The sequence below is a fragment of the Mytilus californianus genome, unplaced genomic scaffold (genome assembly GCF_021869535.1).
Source record: "Mytilus californianus isolate M0D057914Y unplaced genomic scaffold, xbMytCali1.0.p SCAF_5, whole genome shotgun sequence".
Classification (NCBI taxonomy): Eukaryota; Metazoa; Mollusca; class Bivalvia; order Mytilida; family Mytilidae; genus Mytilus; species Mytilus californianus.
This window is the reverse complement of record NW_026262701.1, coordinates 105,150,337-105,175,212: the sequence shown is the minus strand read 5'-3', so window position 1 is coordinate 105,175,212 and position 24,876 is coordinate 105,150,337. Positions and strand designations below refer to the sequence as shown.

The following is a 24,876-nucleotide window of genomic DNA, read 5'->3' as shown; positions in this document are numbered from 1 at the left end:
GTGTGTGTTACATTTTAATGTTGTGTTTTTGTTGTGTCGTTGTTCTCCTCTTATATATGATGCGTTTCCCTCAGTTTTAGTTTGTAACCCGGATTTATTTTTATCTCTATCGATTTATGAGTTTCGAACAGCGGTATACTACTGTTGCCTTTATTTAGATGGAAACTTATTATCATGCTTGTTATCTGGGTTATATTCTCTGTCCACGGTAAGATCTGAGTCTTTGTGCTACACTGCCTCAGGTAACGTTGACCTTAGAGGAATTTGGCTATTACTTTAGAACCGTTTTTGTCATATAGCGCTTCAACTGTTTCGGTTTCTTATACATCCTTGACTTTCAAATACTCGGCTTTGAGTGTGACTAGTGAATGTCAATCCAAGAAAGCGCTTCGAACACATGAAATTTATAAAGTGTTTTTTTTTCACTTTTTTTCAGGACTGAGTCGGTTCCGCTGTTGGTGGACTATCAGACCACGTTGTATCATCAGCTCAGTACCTCGGTACTGATATGATTTATAACAAACCTTACTTTAATTTTCCGTTTAGAAATTTAGAAATTATTCAGAAATTAACGATATGCAACATGTCAAACAAAACTAATTCACTATGACAGTTCATGTCTATATGAATCACTTACCATCACCCCTTTTACATAATTTTGTTTGACAAAAATCAAAATCACTTTATACTAAGGTTCATTCGTTTCAATGTTGCGGTATCCCTTTGACTTATCACCCTGAGGTAACCTGTTACCTGTCCTACAGTACAATTGTGACTTAAATGATACCTTTCAAAACACTGAGTGTATAAATTATGAAATTTTACTTTGTAAAGCTTGATCATTTAATTTCACATACAGTTGTATTGATGATGTTATTTCCATTAACAATCCAAACTTTTCCGAGCTAATATATTCTCCTGAACTTAAGATTAAACAAACCACAGATACAGCTTCCTCCGCCTCATTTCTATTTGCTCAGTCTAGTTTGCTATGTTGTGTTTTGTGTACAACTGTGTGTCTGTTGGTCTTTTTCTTTTTTAGCCATGGCGTTGTCAGTTTATTTTCGACTTATGAATTTGAATTTCCCTTTGGTATCTTTCGCCTCTCTTCTAATCATTTACCTGGAATTTGACAACAGGTGTCATGTCAGTATCTAAATCTATGACAAACGAACGAGACGATTTCAATTATGACATTAAGATTTGTCTTCAACCTTGGCAGCAAACCCGTATGGAGTACACATTTCTCAACTCATACTATATTCAAGAACTAAGCTGCAACTTAGACTGTAAAACGTCATCGGTGTCTGAGCAAAAATATCAATGATCCAGGGTTTAGTAAAAGAACGGTTCGTCTTTTTCTCAAAAAGTCCATTGCAAAGTTCCAAGAACTAATACTAGTAGATAAACATTCAGTGTCTGTTTCACGAACAATACAAGATGGTCTTGAGTTATAGATTCTAGGTGCTGAAGTTGTGTATCATTTTATTTACTTTACAGTTTTTTTCTTTTATTTTGTCTTCGTGGTATTATGTTTCTTTAGGTCGTATGTCTTTTGACGTGACTCTGTATTTATGCATCCTGCTATCAGGTTTTTGACTTTGGACGTTCCTGGTGCAGTTGGGCCATGGGTGCGACTCGGACACAAGAGGTTTTTACAGTGTTGTTTACATTTTGTTTACCCTTGCATTTATATTTTACTTAAGTTGTACTTTATTGAAAAAAGTGTATACTTTATACGGTATGAACTATCAACTACTAGTACCAAAACGTTTTTGTTGGCGTCTTTGTTAGATTTATTTGTAAGTTTTTTTGAAAATTTTTGGTCTGTTGTGTTGTATTTCTGTGAATTTCGTGTTGCTTAGTCTTTAGTTTTCTATGTTGTGTCATCTGTACTATTATTTGTTTGTTTGTCTTTTTACTTTTGGTCATGGCGTTGTCAGTTTGTTTTCGATCTATGAGTTTGACTGTCCCTCTGGTATCTTTCGTCCCTCTTTTACACAGTTTTGGGTGCCCAATTATTGTCACACAAACTATTATGTCTGTTTGGGTTGCTCACCCAATTTTGTCAATATAATGGAACATAATGGAACTATAAACAACTGGCATACAAGTGGGAGGTTTAGCTAGCTATAAAACAAGGATTTACCCATAATTTTCTTCGGAAATGCCTGTACCAGGTCAGGAATATGACAGTTGTTTTCCACTTATGATGATCAACTTCATTTTTATAGCAACAAAAGACAATCACTTTCCAAAATGGACATCAAGATGTCACAAATGATGTTCAGCAGGAAAAAGACCTTAGAAATTAGGGAGCTTTTAATAACCCACATACGGGAAAGGGGACGACTATTTTTATGACCGACCTACGATAGTCTGTGCGTCGGTTCGTTCGTTTGTCCGTCCGTCCGTCCGTCCGTCTGTCTCGCTTCAGGTTAAATGTTTGGTCAAGGTAGTTTTTGATGAAGTTGAAGTCCAATCAACTTGAAACTTAGTACACATGTTCCCTATGATATGATCTTTCTAATTTTAATGCCAAATTAGAGTTTTGACCCCAATTTCATGGTCCAATGAACATAGAAAATGATAGTGCGAGTGGGGCATCCGTGTACTATGGACACATTCTTGTTTATTATGGGAGGGGTGCAGGAGTATTTTTGAAATCAATATGCTGGCCTGGTAAGAAATGAAAAATATCTTTGCCCAATACAGGATTAAAATGAATATTCTGTTCTACAAAAGGCAGGACATTGCAAGAGATGAATGTGTCTTGAATTGAAAATAAATTTTAGCGAGGCCATATTCAACAAGCTTTGCATAAGGTGAAAATGAACATCAGAGAAAAACATCCTCGTGCAACGCCCCATTCCCCCACAATATGAAAGAGTCATCACCTCGGTATTAAAATGATTTTCAGCTAGGGTTTCTGTTGTTATAATAATGCAGTATCACGTAAGATTATATCTGCCCTCTTTGTGTTGTTTTATAACATCCTGCAGTCCTTGCTCGTTCTGAAATATACCGCGTTTAAGAATCAGCTAAAATAAAAAGTAATGCAAGTTAAATGTTTTATGTGTTTATTGGACGGAATGAAAGTATCATTGGACGGAATGAATGTATCACATAATAAACAACCAACAAATGTGCATTATTTTCTACCATGTAAACTATGTCACACGCTAACCAAAAATACATGTATATAAATCTAAACTAAATAGTATTTATATGATATTTAATATGCCTTTACATGGCAAGATGGTTGGTTAATGGTTTGTTATTTAAATAATGAGTAGGGAAATGAAATATAATAATTGCACTATTTTTAATATTAACATAAGATAGAATTTCAAATCAGTCATCATTGTTCATTTATCTGATGAAAAGGGGTTTTGTTTGCTCTTAGTTCTAGCCAATAAATAGTTCTTAGTAGACTTAAAATTTATATATTCCTTCCGTGACCGTGCTATTATAAGCATGGAGATTTATTGAGATTGGCAACCACCCGTATTTTTGCTACGAAAATTTTTCAACAAATCACATTGAACAAATTAAATAACACCCGAATACAAGATCATTGAATAATTAAATATAAATATAAATTCATTTAGATTTTACATTTGATAATATACGTGAATGAAAAAAATATGTACAATTGTGTTTTTAAATTATAGCACTCTTAAGTTTTTGCGTACTAAGTGTATAAATTAAGTCAAAATGTCATTTAGTGCCATGCCTTTCTTTGCATCTAGCAGCTATCATCTATTGATAGCTTACAATGAGCCACGATCAAAGGATCAGCATTCGAATGACTGTTACATTGTTACGGTGGCACGGTAGTATTTACATTCCGGAATTTAGGTTGCTCTTTTGTGTACCCTACATAAGTCAATGTATCTGACCAGTGTGATTGGACAAAAAATACAGTATCTACTGAACATACTTTCCCAAACTGAGGGATGAATCAAGTGTAGAAAAATATGAAATAATTTTACATGCAGGTGAAAATGAATTTTTGAGAATTTTTTTAAATTTTGTATTCACTGCATGATAAAAGACCTAAAAGCACTAGTGGCCTTAGGTTTATAAAGATAGCAAAAAAAGTAAACGGTCATGATAGATATTCAAATTCATTTCTGAATATTATAACGAAAGTACTTCAGTTTACTTTGTATGTAGAATTTTGGACAGTGTTAGAAAGTGGTGAAAATTCTAAAAAGCTATCATTATCCCTATGGACCAGGAAATACTATCGTGCCACCTTACAGAATTTGATTATGTGTGCCTAAAATACCGGAATGAGATTATCTCTGTCGATGGGTTTTAAAGCACAATCATACTATAATACGAAGATACATCTGTAAATAGCCATGCTGATTAATTTGATGTACATAATTCCTGTTTCGTATATCGAAATGTAGTGTGATTAAAAATCCGCAAAAATATTCCATCAGTTTGTAGCTGTCTGTCTTACTTATGATTTGACAATAATTGCATTTTTACAACTTATAAATCTAAGCCGCCGTCATACTGTATACTGCACATTTATTTTTTCACAAATGCGCTCTGGTGTTACTTCGGTATCGTTGAGGTGCGTAACGACTAACGTTATCAATATTTACCCGTATTTACGTGCATCAAGCACTACTTTGTGAAAAGGTTTAACATAAGCATAAAAGCATAACGCCCGTTAAGTTTGAAATTATTGTACAATCTATTATGTCCATTAAAATTGAAATCCACTGAATTACAATTTGTCAGAAATATTAGGATACAATTTTTATTGGCCTTACAGTAAACTTACTCTGATGCTTGCATAATGTAACTGTAAATATGGCATTACGAATGCATATAGCTATATTCACATCACTGTGAATCTTGATGATTTTGCACGATATATTTTAAAGTATTTTAGTTATACGGAACGTCAACATAATATTTCAGGCTTTAATACTGAAATAGTCAGCAGTGCTGAAAGTGCTGTTAAACCCCAATTTCTTAATCAATCAGGTCTACAATTATATTCAGCTAGTGTAAAGGTTGTGGGTGAAAAATGTAATACCGGTACATAAAATGGTCAGGTAGTAAGACAGTTTTGTCGTTGCCAGTCTTATAATATTCTATTGTTACTTATTAAAAGATCAAATCAAATTCGACAATTTCGGGACAAAGTAATATATCCAAATATTTCAAAAAAGCGTTATTATCAAAAGTGTATACATTGCATAAGAACAAAAAGTAATGGCAGGTGCACTTCACATTTCCTCAACAATTTAATCACATTTATGAATATGTTGAAATTTAGATTAGAAGATTGATTGACGGAAGAGCAATAAATTAAAACTTAATTACTCAATTAAATTTATAAATCAGTCAAAAGTGATCGTTAAATAAATATTGACTTTACAATTTCAAAAGTACTTGGATAAGATTAAAATCCTGAGTGAATTAGTTTTATAGGAATTTTATTTTAATTGTTATATATTCTGCTGAAACGTACATTCTCAAATTATACATGTAAAAGGGACAAAAATCTAAACCATTCTGAATTATAATTTTTTCATATTCATAAAAGAATACTCAGTCTACAATAAGTATTTAGAGAGTTAAAACTATCTACAATCGGTCACATAAGTTATAAAATTACATTTTGGCAATGCATGAAAGCGTCTTCTGTTGTGCTTTTATCATATACAAAAAGGTATTTTGAGGTATATATATTTTTAACACACTAAAATGAATTATAAGTAGTTCTTAATTTTTCAATTTTGAATGACTTTTCAGAGCATTGATTGTATATAAATTCTGATTATGAGAAGCTGTATTTTCTTACAATCTGTTATTTAACAGCTTTTACAACTTTATTCTATTATATACGGCTACGGTTTGCTCTGTTATGTATTTTTACTCATTTGTGTATGCGTTGAGTTTCGCTCGGCTTTTTTTAAATGATAATTACAGTTAGTTTCATTTTTCAGGAGTAACTGAACACTTTCACCATGCCATCATTCTGAACAATGATCATCCTATTGCTACTGCTGACTTCTATGGCAACCGGTTTGTCCAATCCGCTCTCGTGTCCCAGAACATTCCTTTGGAAGACCCCATCATTTGTGCACAGTTGGACCCTGTTGTTGCCATTATCCGCAACAAATATGTTGCCAATTTTGTCAACACTAACACCCTGCGGTTTCTTTAATCCATTTCCACTTTCTGGTCTGTACTGGGAAAGTACCCGCCCGTAATTGTCAAATGAAATGACTGTACCCTGCTCTACATCCGACACAACAATAGCTCCATCTGGTGACACTGCTACATAGCGTGGCTCTCTAAAAAGCGGTGATCCAACAGTGTCTGAATGTATGGAACGAATGACTTCCCCGCCAAGTTGTATGATGTCTACTAAACAATCCCGGATAGAGCTAACCACCAAAAAGGAATCCTTGAAGGAAAATGCAATGCCATCATACTGTCTTTCTGTTTTCGCACGTTTCAAAAGCTGCATTGATTTCCGGGTTGATAAGAAGATAACTAACTTCCCAACCAATGTAATAGCAACGTCATCATTGCGTCCAATAGTAGTAATATCACGTGGTTCATCTTCAAGTTGTACGTAGTCCACTAGATCTCCAAACTAAAATGAAAAATGAATATATAATGGAATGTTAAGTTACTCGAAGTCGAAGCTTAATCATACTAATCAAGTCATCTAGCATGCTAAGCCTGGGTGACTATCAAAAATTGTTCGCCTCATTTTCCCGATTGAGAAACATCCAAGATCTGAAGGCCTTACCAATCAAATTATATGTTTGACAGCCTTAAGGATGCCATGATTCAAACAAACAAACAAACTGCTTCATTTTATATTTGTCTATGACTTCCATGCCGTTAATCGATCTAGCATTTCATCTAATAAAATGTTTCGGATGTCGCTATTGGAGTAGGTTTTTACTTTTCAAGAAGATTCTAGTAAAGTCACCTTGTATGCGTTAGGATTTGCAAAGTGGGTCGACAGGAATGAAGGGCGTCCGTGTGGCTGTGCGGGATGTATGAATACGCAGCCATTTGTGTTAGAGAACCATTGCAACATTTAATATACAGCAGCCAGTTGTACGAACGTGTCATTAGTCTAATGAGTCATTAAGTCTTCATTAGCCTAATGCATCATAAAGGCTTAAAGAAGACTTAATGACCCATTAGGCTAATGCCACGTTCGTACAACCGGTTGCTGGTAAGTAAGTGATTTTTTGCAGGGTAAAGTTTTGAACCTATCTTATATTCCCTCTTTTCCAGTTGCAAATGTTCCAGCCCCTGAGAGCTGGAATTCACTGCCGAAAGGGGAGAAGTCCAAATGATCACTAATCTTCACAAAGTTAATCCTTGAAGTTCAGTCTAATTTTAATTTTAATTCTGAAAGTCCTAAACCTAATACAAACGTTGAAGAGCTGGAAAACCAGACAGGTCCAAACATAAAGCCAAACCTGGACAAGGAGTCAGAGCAATGTGCCAAAAGAGCAGATACTCATGTATATATTGATATACGCATTACAATCAAACAAAGATTAAGTTATATTCGGTTAAGGAAACGTTAACTGTTACTTTTTTTGTAAGGCTTGGAGTTTTTTTTTTGTGAGTGGGGGAACAACAAAGGATACCTTTGAATACACCCCTGCAATTCATAGAATTGAATTGTTATATGACTGGAGACAACATCAGAATAATAATAACTTATTTCTTCTATACAAATTTTAAACAACGCCTGTCAAATGTCCTCGGCTGCAAACGAGATATCTGATATGTATATGAGACTCAATGTATTCAGAATGTGAAACGATATAATTGCTACTTCTTGTAGATAAGTCCAACTCAAATATTTACACATGGGTAGACAAGACTACAATATACACCATGAACTTAACAATTATAAAAATTACCCTGTAATAAAGATATTTTAACTACAGCACTGACGTGTCAGCTTAATGATCGAGACGTTGTTACTAGGTTTCAACTAAGCGAGAAACAACACAGTGTAGGGCTATAAATCATTTATTTGTTAGTAGGTTTGATTGTAAGTGTTTTTAAAACATCCTTCTTTGCTACTCCTTTTAAATAAGAATCCTTAATGTTATAAACCATGACACCACTTTTACTCTTACACTTGGGTTGGGCTGTTCTTTTTAGGCCACATTTAAATACATTACTCCCCATTTGTTTATTCATTTTTGATTTTACCATCCTTGAGAAGGTTAAACGAAATAAGTGCTTCGAACTCAGAAAATTTATTATGTTGTACAAAAGCATATTACAATTCGAATCAAAATATCAATTGTATTTTCCAATTTCCATCTCTCAAAAAAGGTGAGAAAATATGTGTACTATATATATTGCCTGTTGTTCTGAACATATGGAGAATATGTACTATATAAAAATATTAGTAGTTTACAACCGTGAATGCACAATTATTTATAATTTCCATTTTATTTTTGATGTACTGATTTTCTGGAGAGTCTGTTGGAAAAGTGTGTAGACATCTAAGAGGTTACATGTAGATTATAATCAAAGTACTGAAGTACTGAACATCGGATGACCACAAGTTCTTGAGGATGGTCAAAAGCACTTGTCTCAGAAAAAAACAACATATCTCTTTACCTGAAACTGAGGTCAATGTACAGAGATATATTTTTTTCTGGGACAAGTTCGTGCGTGGATGATGAATAAATGACAGGAAATTCAACTTCACCGTAATAACTATTATATTGTAGTGATACAAATCAGTATACACTGATTTGTTGTTATATATTATATCAAAATAACAGTTACATATATATATGATTTGCATCCATTTGTATATCATTCAATTCTACTATTCTAATAATAGTGCAATGCAAGTGCATGGTGGACACTTTTCTGTAAGAATTCGATTTTTCTAAGATTGGATACGAGTAGGCATTCATATTTTCCCGCAAAAACAATTACAGAGTTACCGGTCCTTGCCGGAATTGTCACAAAACGTTCTTTGTTTATTTTGTATTTACATTGTATCATAGGTCAAATTTATTTGTTCAGTGTATGTTCAATGGTGTTAATATGTCCTTTGATTGAGTTAAGCTATTTCAGTTGATATTTTATAGTGTGTCTTTCTATGTTGTGATGTTACACTATTGTTTCAGAAAAAGGGTGAAGGTTTGGTACCATTAAAACGTTTAAACCCGCTGCATTTGTTTGCACCTGTCCTAAGTCAGGAATCTGATGTTCAGTAGTTGTCGTTTGTTGATGTGGTTCATAAGTGTTTCTCGTTTCTCGTTTTCATATAGATTAGACCGTTGGTTTTCCCGTTTGAATGGTTTTACACTAGTAATTTTGGGGGCCCTTTATAGCTTACTGTTCGGTGTGAGCCAAGGCTCCGTGTTGAAGACCGTACTGTGACCTATAATGGTTTACTTTTATAAATTTTGACTTGGATGGAGAGTTGTCTCATTGGCACTCATACCACATCTTCTTATATCTATTTGAGATATTCTTCCGCATGCTTTAACACAATTTTTCGGTACGTGTGCATTGATATTATCAATGATTTTTTACTTATATATATATATCTAACTACAAAACATTTTCATATTATTAATTTATGTTGTAAACAAAAATATTTTTATCAGTATTCATTGAAGAGATGTATTTATATCAAACGATAAGGAATGTTATTTTGCACTCGTTTATGTGCGCATATTTATCATGTTTATAGATCGGTTACAAACCCAAAACTAATTTACATAATGGAATCTAGGCGATAGCATTACATCGAAATGACCTCAAGGTCATCGCGATGTAAAAATAAGAAGAAGTGGTATGATTGCAAATGAGGCAACTATCCATAAGAGACCAAATGAAAGAAATAGAACATTAATATGATGGAATATGAAGAGCAAAAAACCCAAACTATAAAATATAAGGGCATACACTACAGGCACGGAGACACATTCTACTGCAATTCTAGCGTGTTCTCTGATATTTCTGTTTTACTTTTGTGCTAATATTTTAATATTTTTTTACCCGTGTGTATATGTTTTTGATGGGTGTTTGCTTTTTATCTGTTTAATTATTTTATCGACATTGACAGTCACAAATTTGAATTGCCTTACAATTGCTTTAATTAGTTTGCAAAGGTACCAGGCTTATAAATTGTTACGCCAGATGCGCGTTTCGTCTACATAAGACTCAGATCAAAAATTTTAGAAAACCAAACAAGTATAAAGTTGAAGAGCATTGAGGACCCAAAATTCCAAAAAGTTGTGCCAAATACGGCTAAGGTAATCTTAAATTTAAAACGCATCATCTAATATATAAATACAAAACTGAACTAGTTGTACATAAATCAGGCCGTTAGTTTATTCGTTTGAATTGTTTTACATTTGTCATTTCGGGGCCTTTTATAGCTGATAATGCGGTATGAGTTTTACTCATTGTTGAAGGCCGTACGGGGACCTACATTTGTTAATTTCTGTGTCATTTGGTCTCTTGTGGAGAGTTTTCTCATTGGCAATCATACCACATCTTCTTATTTTTATAGTATACATTATTGTTTAGGGGTCAGCTGAAGCCCCCTCAGGCTGCGGGATTTTCTTGCTGCGTTAATGACCCTTGGTGGCCTTGGGCTGTTTTCTGCTTTTTGGCCGGGTTGTTGTCTCTTTGACGCATTCCCCGTTACCATTCTCTATTCTACAAAGGCAACATGTATTGTATCTGTTAACACATATGCAAGGTTTTATTGTGTTTGATATCTTATTAACGTTTACTACACATCTCTATTGATTCATCAGTACCTTTATGTTTCAATACGAACCCTTACCTTGCTAAACTTTTGAATCCGCCTGTTTTTACAATCTGTGACAATGATGTCATCAGTATGGGTACACGTTACGCCCCAGGATGATAGACCAATATCGTCACTACTGTCATCTATACTCAGATTTCCTACTGCTTTAAATTCCTGCATGAAACTGTCAACATTCTCGGCAAGGTCAAAGTTCACCTTCACAACCATACTTTTAGGGTCAAGTTCGGCAACAGATCCCTGGCAAGAATCTAACTGCTTCTTCACTTGGTTGTATGCCAACAGAATATCTACATCACTACCATATTTCATTAATATCTTCATTCGCTCGTGCGCAGCTTGAATTGTTTTTGATCCACTTTTCCTAGGTTCTATCCTTCCTTTTAGAATTTTGCGTGCTTTATATGCTGTGTCGTCTAACTGTCTTAATAGTTTGTCTTGTTCTTCTCGGACTTTTTCGATGAGGGAATCACACACTGAAATGATTTTTATTCGAGCACTGTCAATACTAGATTCTAATATTTTATCATTTTCTCCTAACCCGTTTGTGCCATGAACTGAGTCCTTCAGAGAGTCTAGCCTATCCATAATATCTTTGACATCAGTCCGTGATGTCATTGCGTCTGCAACTGTTATAACGTTTTCACATCTTCTGTGTGAAACAGCCATGCATTGAACGCACAATGGCTCCCTACAATCTACACAGAATAATGTTATTGTTTCGTTATGTTTACCACAAGGAACTTTGTTTTTCTTTTTCATCAAATTTTCCAGAGGGATCTGTCTCAATTCATCTGAACGGAAAACTACATGGTTCGCTGTTGTTTTGCCATGAACATGAACTTTAAAACAAGGATCACAAAGCGCATCAAAACAGTCCATACACCAATTTTGAGCTGCAACCTTTTCCTCTCTACGAACACAAATATCACACATTTTGTCGAAACTCGTGGCAGCTACTAATTCTACTAATTTTTCCATAAAACTATCCATTGGAAAAGAAGCAGCATATTGCCCCGGTAACGCGTCGTTCGGAACATCAATTTCCATATCACATGTAGGACAATGGAAAAATCTCTGACCGTTGCTTCCTATTGACTTCTTAATGTAAGCTTCCAAACATGCACTGCAAAACGTATGCAAGCATGGAAGAGAACGTGGCGACACGAAAGTTTTCTTGCACTCTCCACACAAACTGATGTCATCTGAGAATGCATGTCCATTCTCTAAAGGTTTCCCGTTCGTAGCCATGTCTGAAAAAAACGATAGAATATTGATGAATGTGCATCCACTCATTAATATATAAAAACCTTAGAATGTATGTAATACTTAAACAAACAGCAGTATCTATCTCCGTGTAAGCTATGTTTGTTTTCTGTTTGAACATGCAGATTGTACATATACCTTATGCACTCCTATGTTTGTACTTCTTTAACACTTTCAATTTATCAGTATTGGTTCATTTTATATCTATTAACTATGGTGCATTTTTTGGTGTCCAGTACCTATACACCATCCATCTCCATCTTATCTTAAATAACTGTTTTCGTGTATAAAATCGTTAATATATTCTAATAAATTTTAAATGCCGATATTAAATTAAAGTTAATGGAAAGTTGACGCTCCATTTCTTAAGGTTGTAATTTTCTTCACAACAAGTGGGAACATGACATCAAAGTAATTCATTTTACGACCCATTCTCTATATATGTATTCAACATACATTTTGTATGCTTGAATTAAAATAAAATTGAAAAATACAAATGTTGACAATAAATGTATTCATTTTATTATATAATTTGGTTTAATTGAGTCATAAATATAAAAAAAGAAAGAAATGGGAATGATAAAAGATGTCTGGTATAAATCAAAGTGACAGCAAACCTACAAAACAATAAAACTAGAAAAGACACCATGATGGCCAAGGTCTTCAATTATAGACAAACAAGGGTAATATGTCAATTATGTTATAAATATCTCTACGTCCACACACTTGGCAATTAAATTTACACAGAAACTAGCAAAATTCTACCATCATCAATTTTTAAAGCAAAAAAAATAAAGACATAGTCAACCTCTGATGAGGATCCTTACTTGAGGCGGAGTTAAACTTGCGAGGCTCTACGCTATCCTTCGATATCTCCATCAACAGAATAACAATAGATATAAGAAGATGTGGTATGAGTGCCAATGAGACAACTCTCCATCCAAGTCAAAAATTTATAAAAGAAACCATTATATGTCAAAGTACGGTCTTCAACACGGCGCCTTGGCTCACACCGAACAGCAAGCTATAAAGGGCCCCAACAATTACTAGTGTAAAACCATTCAAACGGGAAAACCAACGGTCTAATCTATATAAAATACGATGCATGTAAATTTCAGGTCTAAAATTACTTTTGAATTAAACTCATCATATGTGAGGACATGTAGCCTTTGATAACGAAATATGAAACAGCATACAAATAGCAATAAATATGAAAACCATCTTTGAAGAAAGCATAATATTTCTTACAAATTTTAATCTACCGGATTTGATTGTTACACGCTGAAGTAGGAGTTACTCCATTTTTTAATACCAGAACTTCAAAACTTTTCTAGATTCAATCGTGTAAAATCAACAAAAATACAATGCAGCCTTCAGCTCAACAATTGATAATGGTAGTGCACCTTGTAACAGAAAAATACCATTCAAACTTAATATTAATGGGTATATGCTTGATAGAACAATATCGATAAGAGGCGTATTTTTTGTATGATTTTGGCCACTGTACAACTTCCATGACAAAGGGTTGTATATTAAATTGTGTCAATTTTGATCGAGTACCGTGATAGATTTTGGATATTTTCGTCCATTAAAAGCACCTGTGTGGCAAAAAGATCAATTGATCTTGATATCTAAAAACCACTGTCAAACGAGATCATCAAAATATATAGTAAAATATTAATGAATGATTTATTTATAATTTGTATTCCGGACTGATTCTATAGAATTACTCAAATATATCAAAATTAAATGGAGTAAATAAACCTTATGCTATCTATTCATTGATTGCTGTTGTTATACGTCACAGCAGCACACACTACCTCGGTTCGATATACACTGTCGGCAATGATGTATAGATTGTCAGTTTCATGCCTAAAAAGCAAATAGCTCATGCAAATTCTGAACAAATGAAAATTAGTATGATTTTGATCAGTGTAATCGGTAGGTCATGAAAGCGAGTAATTTGATTGTCACTGGAAAACAAGGTATTGAGTATTGGGTATGGTCAGAATAAAGAGAGACGATACCACGGGGGGCAATGATAAACAATAAGTCGTATAAACACAGACAACACCAAGGCCAAAAGACAAGTCTACAAGATACTACATATAAAGCTAAAGATTGACCATCACGAACCTTACCAAAAAGAACGAGTGTAAACTCAGAAATTTGACCTTACAACATAATAAATCGAAGCACTTGTTATTATGAACAGAAAATATATATAATATATGGTTACTTTGTTGCTTTAACAACAGACAAATCCTCATCTCCGACTTTTCACCAGATGAAAGTAGCCTCACAACATGCTAAATAAGACCAGGTGTTACAACGTACTAAAATATATTACATCCGACAAATCGACAGCACAGGCTTACAAAAGACGAAAGGAGACTCGCGACATTTCAAATAAGGTCAGGCGTAAGTACATTTTTACACATCATCGCAAAAACAACAGTAACATCCTTAGTACGTGCTTAACGCTTTAATGAAGGAGCCTTTTAACAAATAGACTAGGCGGTAGTACTTATTAATATTATCCTTCACCAAGAAAATACCCGATACATGTACTACACGGGCTTAACCCTAGGCTGAACCCGATACATGTACTACACGGGCTTAATCCTAGGCTGAACCCGATACATGTACTACACGGGCTTAATCCTAGGCTGAACCCGATACATGTACTACACAGGCTTAACCCTAGGCTGAACCCGATACATGTACTACACGGGCTTAACCCTAGGCTGAACCCGATACATGTACTACACGGGCTTAACCCTAGGCTGAAAGAGCCTGTCCTGTCAAATTAGACTAGACGTTACTACATCCTTATCACGGATTTATCGTTAGACGAAAGGAGTCTGACAACGTGTCGAATTCATTCAGACTAGCTACAGCACAGGTTTTCATCCGACAACACAAGATTTTACTACTGCGATGAAAACTTTGTGTCTTTAAAAAAGACATCGTTTTAGAGGGTATTGCCTTGTAGAAGTCCAATTATCAAGTGTCTTTCATTTGAGTCAGCAACTTTCAACTATCTACTGACTTGCTCATTTGAATAATTTGAAGTCGTCTTCGATATGCAGGTTGTACAATAAAAAAAGCAGGTAACGGCACTCACTGATCAGGGTTTTTTTTATTTTATTAAAACAAGTGGTTGCAATAGAACCTTTTCCGTAATGATAATGTAATGCCATTGTCAATGGAAATAGTTGTTGGTACGAAAATGTATTGCCCTGTATTCCAGTAAGAACTCTAAGTTGCTTTTCTTTCAGGAAAAAGTTCTGGTTTAATTTCTTTTGAGGCTGCAAAGATTTATTTCTACAAAACACGACGAATACCACCAATACTTCAGTATTTTGTGAATCGATAATAAGGACCAAAATAACAATCATTACGTCGATCAAATCTTTTACCATTTTTTTTAAAACAATTATCTAACAATCTTCTTGGGTTTAAATGAGGTCACATAGTTGTTACATTCTTTACCTTGTAAATTGTCAATTTAAGCAATTATTGAAATCGTCTGTTATATCTTTAAAAAGTTTAAAATGACAAAAATATTTAAATACAAAAATGTATGTAAGTATATCTCTTTTATCTAGCAAAGGACATTAAATGGAGCCCAAATACTTATACTCGTAAACAATTAAAACTGTTGTAATATAGATAATTTAAACAGATTAAAAACAGAATTAGTAATCTGATAATTCTTTTAAGTTTATTTGATAAAAACTTCCAAAGAGGGTGGTCACGCAATTAGGAAGAACTTGAAATACCAGTATACAAGTTTATAACAAAGCCAACTAGCCTTGAACGTCGTTTCAACAATAAATAAATCTTTGCATTCAGAATTATTGGGGTTATTGTACATTCAGTCACTATTAAAAAAAATCGAAGTAGAAAATATATATTGACGAAATTGCACTTGTCTTTTTGATATCATTATTTGTTTGATCAAACTGACAAATGATATGATAAGAAAAAAATATGAAAGAAACTTTATGTTTGTACAAATGGGTGTGTTTATATGGGATTTTGATTGTTTGTAAAAGGTATATGTTTTAAAACTTTTCTTCAATTTTATCGAACATAAGACAGGTACGTGTCTGTGGTGTTCTTAACAAGCATGTGTCCTGTAAATGTGTCAACGGAAATTATTTATTAGGCATGTCTGTACAAATTTTTATTAGAAAAAAGAGAAACCACAATTTATTTTAGAAACAAAATTGTAAATAACAATCGCCATATAAATTAATCACAATCCTTTTCTTTGGCATAACACTAGTAAACTTTTGCATAAAATCGCATATTCCTTTATTTCTTGAGCAAGTATATCTATTTTTGACGTCATTGTTGAAATTTTTTTCTGAACTGTCAGGACGAAGAACGTCAGCGTTGAATACTTTATTATTATAAATGAACTGTCAAGACGACGAACGTCAGTGTTGAAAACTTTTAATTAACTATCAGGACGAAGAACGTCGTTGTTGAAAACTTTTAGTGAACAGTCAGATCGAAGAACATCAGTGTTGAAAACGTTAATGAACTGTCAGAACGAAGAACGCTATTGTTGAAAACCTTTAATGAACTGTCAGGACGAAGAACGTCAGTGTTGAAAACTTTTAATGAACTGTCAAAACGAAGAACGTAATTGTTCCCTTGATAGGATGTTATTACACATTATTACTGGGGGTTGTTTTGTGTGAATTTACCCCTCCACTCAATACGTGAGACAAAGACAACTAGTACTATGACATTCAATTTAGGTGAAGTTGTAAAAAGATAGCTTCTCTGATCTATCCGCATTCACGTAGTGACAGAAGATGGACGAAGAAATGAATGATACAATTTATAAAGAAGTAATAAATAATTGATTTATTGTTGTCTCCCTGTATTTAAAAAATGTTTCAAACAAAGTTCGACCAGATGTAGTTTTAATTCTCTAAATTTGTTTTTATCAGATATAAAAAAAAATATAATTGTTTTAATACTGTTGTCGTCAAAACTAACATTCTATCACTGTTGACTTTAAGGAAGAATCACATATATTACAGATCCATGCCAATTAAACTGTTAATTGCCAAAAAAACTGCAACTTTTACTGATGATTGCAATGTTAAACCAATTTTTAATTTTTTATAAGAATTTAAGTAAATTAATTGGAATCGCATATCACAAATCTTTAAGCTACCCCAACATGAACATTTTTATTTGTACTGAAGATAAGTTAATTTCATTTGGAAACATGTTGTTTCAAACTTGTCAGACCTAGCCCATATAAAGTTTAAACAAACAAAATCTCTATTATTTTATTAAATCAAATGTGAAAAGTAATTCGCACAATCCTTCAATTTCACAGTATTGTCATATTTAATCGATTTAATTAAAATATATGAAATATTTACTTATTGTATTTAGAGAAGTGATTCGACTGAGGTGTGCTTTAAACAATTAAAGGTCTGTGACTTATACAAGGTACTTCTTGTTGACGTTTTAATCGTGTTAATTGAATGAATTAGAATTCGACTTTGTAGAAACTAATGTTCATATCAAATTTCAAAATCAGACGTATTCTACAAGTACATCTTATTTGCTGATTAGCCATTTTAAAGATCTGGCTCTATTTTCTTGTGCTCGAAGATTGCATTTTTTTTTTCATTCAGGTATTTTTTTTACAAAGAGTAGATGTATTGATATTTGATATTGTATTGATATTGATATCTGGGAGCGTAACATTTTGGTAAAAGTAAAATGTGTCAACAAAAACATTCGTTATATAAATTTAGTACATACGGCGCTCATTGCCAATGACATAAAATTGTATTCAAGAATTGAATACATTAGGTTTCTTCAGCACCAACTTGAGGTCATTACAATGGCCAATCAATAGTAGATGGGAGACCCCTGTATTCCTTTTACACAGTGGTAATAAATAACCGTTTTGCTTATCCCTGAATTGTTACAATTAGAGACATATATATACATGTATACATGTCTCTGCTACAATGTTTACAAAGAAACTTACCACAGATATAATTGTGTCTTGATATGTTATAATCTCAGTTATTTAGAATGAAAAACTGTAACGCTTATAAATGTTATTGTCATAGTAACTGATATCGTATAACTGTTGGAAATTTTATTGACTCGTGTCTCCTGCATTTCCATCCTGTATATTGCATGGTCCTTGATTGGAATATTTTTTGTATGGTTTAATTACCAAGACTTACTTATGCGTTCGCAATGTATGTTTTCTATTGAATTATTGTTCACCTATTTAGGGATGTAATTGATATGCTTGTTTATGATAGTTTTAATTTACAATAAATATAAGGCACTATTTATCACATGTGAACACTGAAGTTTTATTTTTCACGCAATTATGTGGTTCAGTAATATGGAAATTGCTTATTAAATTGGCAAGCATGAATGGAATTTCCCCGTCTGAATGAATACACAACGAATATATATTTCGTCCTATTCTATTGAATACATGTACTTAGTTTGATCATGTTTGATGCAGATGAATTCGGTGGGTGGACTATGGTGAATAAATAGCACCTGATGGATAGTTGTCTCATTGACAATCATACCACGTCTCCTTATTTTAATATTGTTCTTCATAAAATTTAACCAATAACTTAAAAGATAACAATAAGAAGCTAAACAAAAGAAGAAAATAGAACTGTATAAAGTATATGGTTCCAAAGCACTTTTCTGGATTAACCTTCATCAGGAGGACTCAAAGCAAAACATTCGAAAGTCAAGGAAGTATAAGAACCGACACATGCGAAGATCACCAAACGGGCCCTAAACATATCAGCTAAATTCATTTTAGCTCAACATTTAATGAGAAAATTGGAACCTTAGTTTCTTAATAATTTTTATATTTATGAACGGACAATTTATGAAAGGTTTGTTATAAATCATCTCAGTATAGAATTGACTACTGAGCTGAGGATAGTTCACCAGCAGTGGTATCGACCCAGTGCTATACAAAATGAAAATTACACTTTATACAGTGTGTGCGTCCGAAGCACTTTTCTGGATTAAACTTTATCATGAACGCTCAAAAGACGTAATGGTTTAAAGCTTGCATATCGGATAAATTAATTACACGAACTCTATAAAAAAATATGTGGTATGATTGCCAATGACACGAAATTATTAAAATCAAGACAAGTAACCTTCCAAAGTATTGGAGAAATAACAATAATAAATTCCTTTATCAAAGCTAAACAAATATACATTAGTTAATTATCCTAGTGTATTTCATTGTACATCCAGATCTTAATAACAGGATAATGCCATGACCACGTGGCCATGACATAGTATGAATCTACCGTAAGAAGCCACACCATATAGACACACATGTATACATTTCACTTATTAGCAAACACTACATTAAAACAAATGTAATTTATATTGTAATGTTTTATTAGTTATTACTGTTTAAATGTTTAAACAATAGCAGATATGTCCCCGTCTTATCGATGTTAAAGCATGATTTGACATGAGCGAAGACAGACAGGGAAATTCTTTTAACAATTAGGTCTTGTATTGGTGTTTCTTGAAGCTTCACATGTAGCCATGATTACTGTTATATAAATTTAGATAAAACAAGCTAGGTGTGGGGTAAATGCATTGAAACACTGTAATTTACAACAACATAAAAGTAACAGTAAACATACGGTCTTCAATGGTAAGGTGTCCATATCATATGGTTAATGACTAAATTTTTCGTAGTCAATTTAATGAACTTAACAGAGACTATCAAAGATCCTTTGTTAAAACCAAATTCCGTATCAATGACGAGGTTCCTGGTTTCTAGACAGTCACATTAGCATGGGACAGGGCTCGTATCCTGTTTTTACGGGTATATTAGCACGAGACAGGGATAAAACTAGATTTGTGAGTATCCTAACTTTGTCTGCGTATCATCTGAATTAGATTAGTTTTTCCTTAAAAAAACAAATACTAGTAGCTCGAAACGAGCTCTTTTAAAAAAAATCCGAATGTGATTAATTCATGATGGCTCGGTGTGTAGATATTCTACATACGTGTTTAATTGCCTTGCATATATAGTTTTATTTCAAATGTTTTCACGCAGAATGTTTCATGCCATGTGAAAAAAATACCTGCATGTGTATATGAAGCAGACAACAGGAGCTTGGTGCTTGGTATATAAAACTCTTTTCTTCATTACTTCTGGTGACTATAGAATTTACACATAACGACGTCAACGAAGATCAATACATGAATTAACAAGCACCTGTCCCCAGGTAGATATTAATCAATGAATAACTAATCATCACTCGATAGTCAGAACAACGAAAGTGTCACAATGCAGTCTGACTTCCGTACTTAATTTCAGTAAATTTGATTAACTGTCTCGTATTTATACTTAATAGTAATATAAGTTTTGCCTTTTTAATAATCGGCATATGCAGAATTGAAAGGGAAAACACTACTAACCATCACAGGATTGTAATTATGATTATAATAATTAGTTGTATAACAAACCATATAAAGAACGCTTTTTATGAGCTAAGGCTGAGAACAGATGGTTGTATAGGGTCAAAGAAAATAACCGTCAGTTCTCGAATTAAGTCAGTAGCTGTACATTTCCTGTATTCTTAATGGGAAAAAAACTTCATATAGGAAAACCGCTTTCCCTATAGACGTATGGAAAACCGTATAAGAAATTGTTTTTACATTTAAATTTAGCAAAATTTTCAAAGTATAAACAGAGACACATATAATTAATGTCTCTGGTATAAAGCTATATAGAACTTTTATTATTTCTTTGTCTGCAATTTGCTAAATTTTTTAACAGTGAGCAAAGTGATAACATGCAATGACATGATAATCATTGAACGAAATATTTCTACATTATTTTGCACCAGCAATTGGCAGAGGTCAAAAGGTTTAAAACAATGATTTTCAGGTGCTTTCTCACAAGGAAAGTTGCCGATGAACATAAAAATTCCAAAATATATATTTTTTAAAAGTTTTTCAAAGATACCAGACTTATAATTTGCTACGTCAGACGCGCGAGATACGTCTACATAAAAGACTCATCCGTGGCGCTCGAATTAAACCAATTGGAAGAATAATTCAAATACAAATTAGAAGAGTATTAAAAACCAAACATTCCAAACGTTATGCCAAATTCGGTTAAAGCCATCTATGATCGGGGTCGAAAAACTATGTATATTGAAAAAATTATCATTTTTTATGATCTAAATTTACAGAAAATGACCATATCAATGATATTTCATGTCCACACAGGATTTCTGACTACTAGGCTGGTGATAACCTCAGAGACGAAACGTCCACCAGTAGTGGCATTAACTCAGCGGTTGTAAAAACTCACCAAAAGTACTGCTGGTATGCAAGGAAAAAGATAAAGATATAAAAAGTACTAAGGCATGCTTCACAACTGATAAAAATCCAATACACATTTAAGCTGGGAACAGTTTATCTAATATATCAAATATATATGCTCCTGGTTTAAGCAAGAAACAATCATTTGCTTGTTTATATATAACCAGAATTTTTAACAAATTTTATCAAAATGACATTAAGGCCTTGCACATGTATGTGATGTCAACCTACTTCTCCAAAACAAACATTCCAATTCTTCACGGTAGTTTTATCTTCTGTATAACAATAATTCATAAGGACGTCTCCCCTGAGTATGTGCCACTTAGAACAGTATTCTATCATTAACATTTCATCACAGTAAGACACAGCGAGAATCACAATGGTCAAGTAAAAGTTATAAATTCAACAGGTTTGAAAAGGTGAAATATAGGAAGGATTAGATGTACAGCGAACAATGCAGGTTATCTTTTGAAATGTACAATAAATCATTCAAATTCAAATAAATAGGACTAGCAACGCAGGTATTGTATTTACCTAGATGTCCAACCAGGTAAAATAATTGATCCGTGATCTGTGCCTTGTCAAGGCACGAAAAATTAATCAAATATTTATAAAGGTTAATACGTATATAACCCTTAGCTGACAATTATAACAGTTTAATCTTATAGATAAGTATAATACTTTTCTTATACTGTTGTGTACAACAAGAAAAGGATCAGCAAAGGCGAGGTGTTTATTCAGTTGGACGATTTGTTCTCATTGTGTTAAGTGGTCTGGAAGAGTTAGTTACTGTGATGCGATTATTTGAGCTACATATCGTTCTCAATAGATAAGCAATTAATATTAACCTTTTATGGACATGACAAAAATCAGTAATGTCCGAGTTCAATATTGGTTCAGTTTTCCTTAAAATTTTCAATAATCTGGTAATACACATGTGAAAAAAAAGAGTCAATACAGGGTTTTATCAAACCTTCATAATTAACAGAATGTCACTCGGACAGGATGTTTTAAATTAATAAAATTGTGTACTCAAAACCATGTTCTGTAATAAAGTCTGCAATCATGATATTTTGATAAAAAAAACCCAACAATAATGCAATGTATGACTTGGTAGAATACTGAAAGCACTCGATGGACTTGTTGATACATCAACTATAAGATCTTTTAATACGTGACTAGGACGTATTGATTTATCAATTAAAATCTGCTCATTGATGAATTAGATTCTTTCATAATTTAAAAGACGGAAATACAAGCACGATAAAAATCACTTTGGCATAAACTAGTAAAAAAAAGGTTAAAACACATGGCTGAAAACAAAGAAGATTTTACAACTTATTATTTTTCATTTAGAAGTACAACGTTCAAATGATAAAAGCAAACTTTCTGCGTCATACGACATTATTAAAACGCAAAATGCAAGCATACAAGATACTTTAGATTTTACCAAATAATATCCCATCATGTCAATCTAAAAATTTACACTGGTCGTTGCTTTAGTTTATTTGTCAAAGCAGGAATTAAATAAGTCATGTTGTATATTATAGAATGTCTGTATACACTGTAGAGTTTCACTTTATACTAAATGTTTTTCTATTGTTAGTGTCAGTATTTGTTTGGTAGAGTTCGTGTCATATGAACGTCAGCAGTCAAGATTAAATAACACCTTCTGGTATGTCGAGAAACTTGCAGAATAACAATTTCGAGTCATCAAAATACATTTGAAATCTACTATTATCTAGTATATACCAAAAAAAAGTATGTGCAGTTTATTTAACAGACATTTTTACAGATTGTGACTTGGATGGATAGTTGTCTCCTTGGCACTCATACCACATTTTCTTATTTATATGTATCGTTAATCGTTCTAATTTTTATGTATCTATTCGACGGTTTTCTTAATTAAGCCTATTTAATGTAACGAAACACGGGCAACTTATAAACTACCAAAAGCTTAAATCTATATTAACTTTGGATCTCTTTGAGAAACTTTATTTTCCTTTAAAGTGGAGAGGACTAGACATGTGAATGAAAATGTATTTTTCCACCACCGGTAGTTTCCATATGAAATAACAGCATAACTTCCTTCATAAAACGAGTGCATGTTCTCATCATAATGGATTATTGATTTTCACATGAATTAAGCTAGCATGTTATACATGTAATATGCGGTTATTTATGTACAACCCATTACTAAAGGGTTTACCTTTAATTACATACCCCCACTGAACATCGACAAAGATATCAACAATGATGGCATGATATTATATCATAGAAATTGAGTTCCGACTTGAATGAGATTGGATTTCCAAAGACGTCCGCTTAATTAAAACATGCAATTTGAGTTAATTCTGTTTACGTTCGAATACATTAAATACAAATTTGTCAAAGATCTATTTAAAAAAGATTGTGTTTCCAATAATATTGTATATACAGGTGTATCACTTACCTGTCTTTTTCTAATCAGTGATCAGCTGCTCTGATGAAGATGTAGATTCCTTATGAACATACCATTAAATGAATCTGACAGACAGATATATAACTCTGAATGATGAATCTTAACAATCCTTATTCATACATGCAAATTGTATTGAAAATTTGACCGAACGGTAAATACGACGTTCAAGACTTTAAATGATCAACGATCAATTGATCAAGTTTATTACCTGGTGAATTCAGGTAGAAATTTATATAAACAAACATGTACAGACAGTGACTTTTCAGTAAGGCATAGGACCAGAGGTGCGGTTTATCGCTTATTTTGATCACATGCTTTTATATATGTTATAGATTCTTATAAAAGGTTGATTGATTTTACTCAATTGACAATACCGTTATGGCTTGCGGTTTGATATAACTAACGGCAAATGGTGAAAATATCTTCGGATTTACTTTCTTTTATCGGAATTTTTAAACTTTAAATCATTAAAATATTTCTTTTCAAAATGGTTTAAAATTTGACACCTTCAAATTTTTAAAGTATTCAAAGCTATTTAAAAGATATCAGGTTCGAACTAAGGAAATACTATTGTGAAAAAAGATTTATGTTTTACGCTGTGTGAAAATAATTTGTTATCATTCTAACTGCAGAAATTGTTTATTGTTAACATGTAGATTTATTCAGTTTTATTTAACTGAAATTTCAAAAGGATATAAAAGAAATAGATAAGCTACCTTCACTTTTTTGCTATCTCAATGATAAATGTGTCAACCGATGAACAGTTATACAAAATAGATATTTATAAGAATGTTCTTTATATTATATTACCTTAATGTTCCAAAAATATTTACATCATGAGCAAAATTTTAAAGTGTTTTAAATGTCAAGAATGTATGCTGATGCAGATTGATATTTCTAAAAATTATGAAACTAAGTTCGA

General features: G+C 32.9%; 1 protein-coding gene across 5 annotated transcripts in view; it reads right to left on the bottom strand.

Annotated features, from left to right (window-relative positions):
• Positions 1-24,184, bottom strand: part of LOC127700449 (uncharacterized) — a 67,309-nt gene extending 43,125 nt beyond the window's left edge. The window contains exons 1-3 of one of the 5 annotated variants that reach the window (XR_007981577.1): positions 23,946-24,184; positions 10,847-12,084; positions 3,884-6,634 (exon numbers count right to left, since the gene is read on the bottom strand). Coding sequence is in view for 3 of the 5 variants with exons in the window: in XM_052203920.1 (XP_052059880.1) it covers positions 5,975-6,634; positions 10,847-12,082 (1,896 nt within the window). In the remaining 2 variants the exon portion in view is untranslated. Of the gene's footprint in view, positions 1-3,063; positions 6,635-10,846; positions 12,085-12,235; positions 12,355-18,131; positions 18,299-23,945 lie in introns of those variants that run through there. The other 4 variants (XR_007981578.1, XM_052203920.1, XM_052203921.1 and 1 more) reach the window with 4 other exon arrangements.
• Between the last annotated feature and the right edge of the window lie 692 nt (positions 24,185-24,876).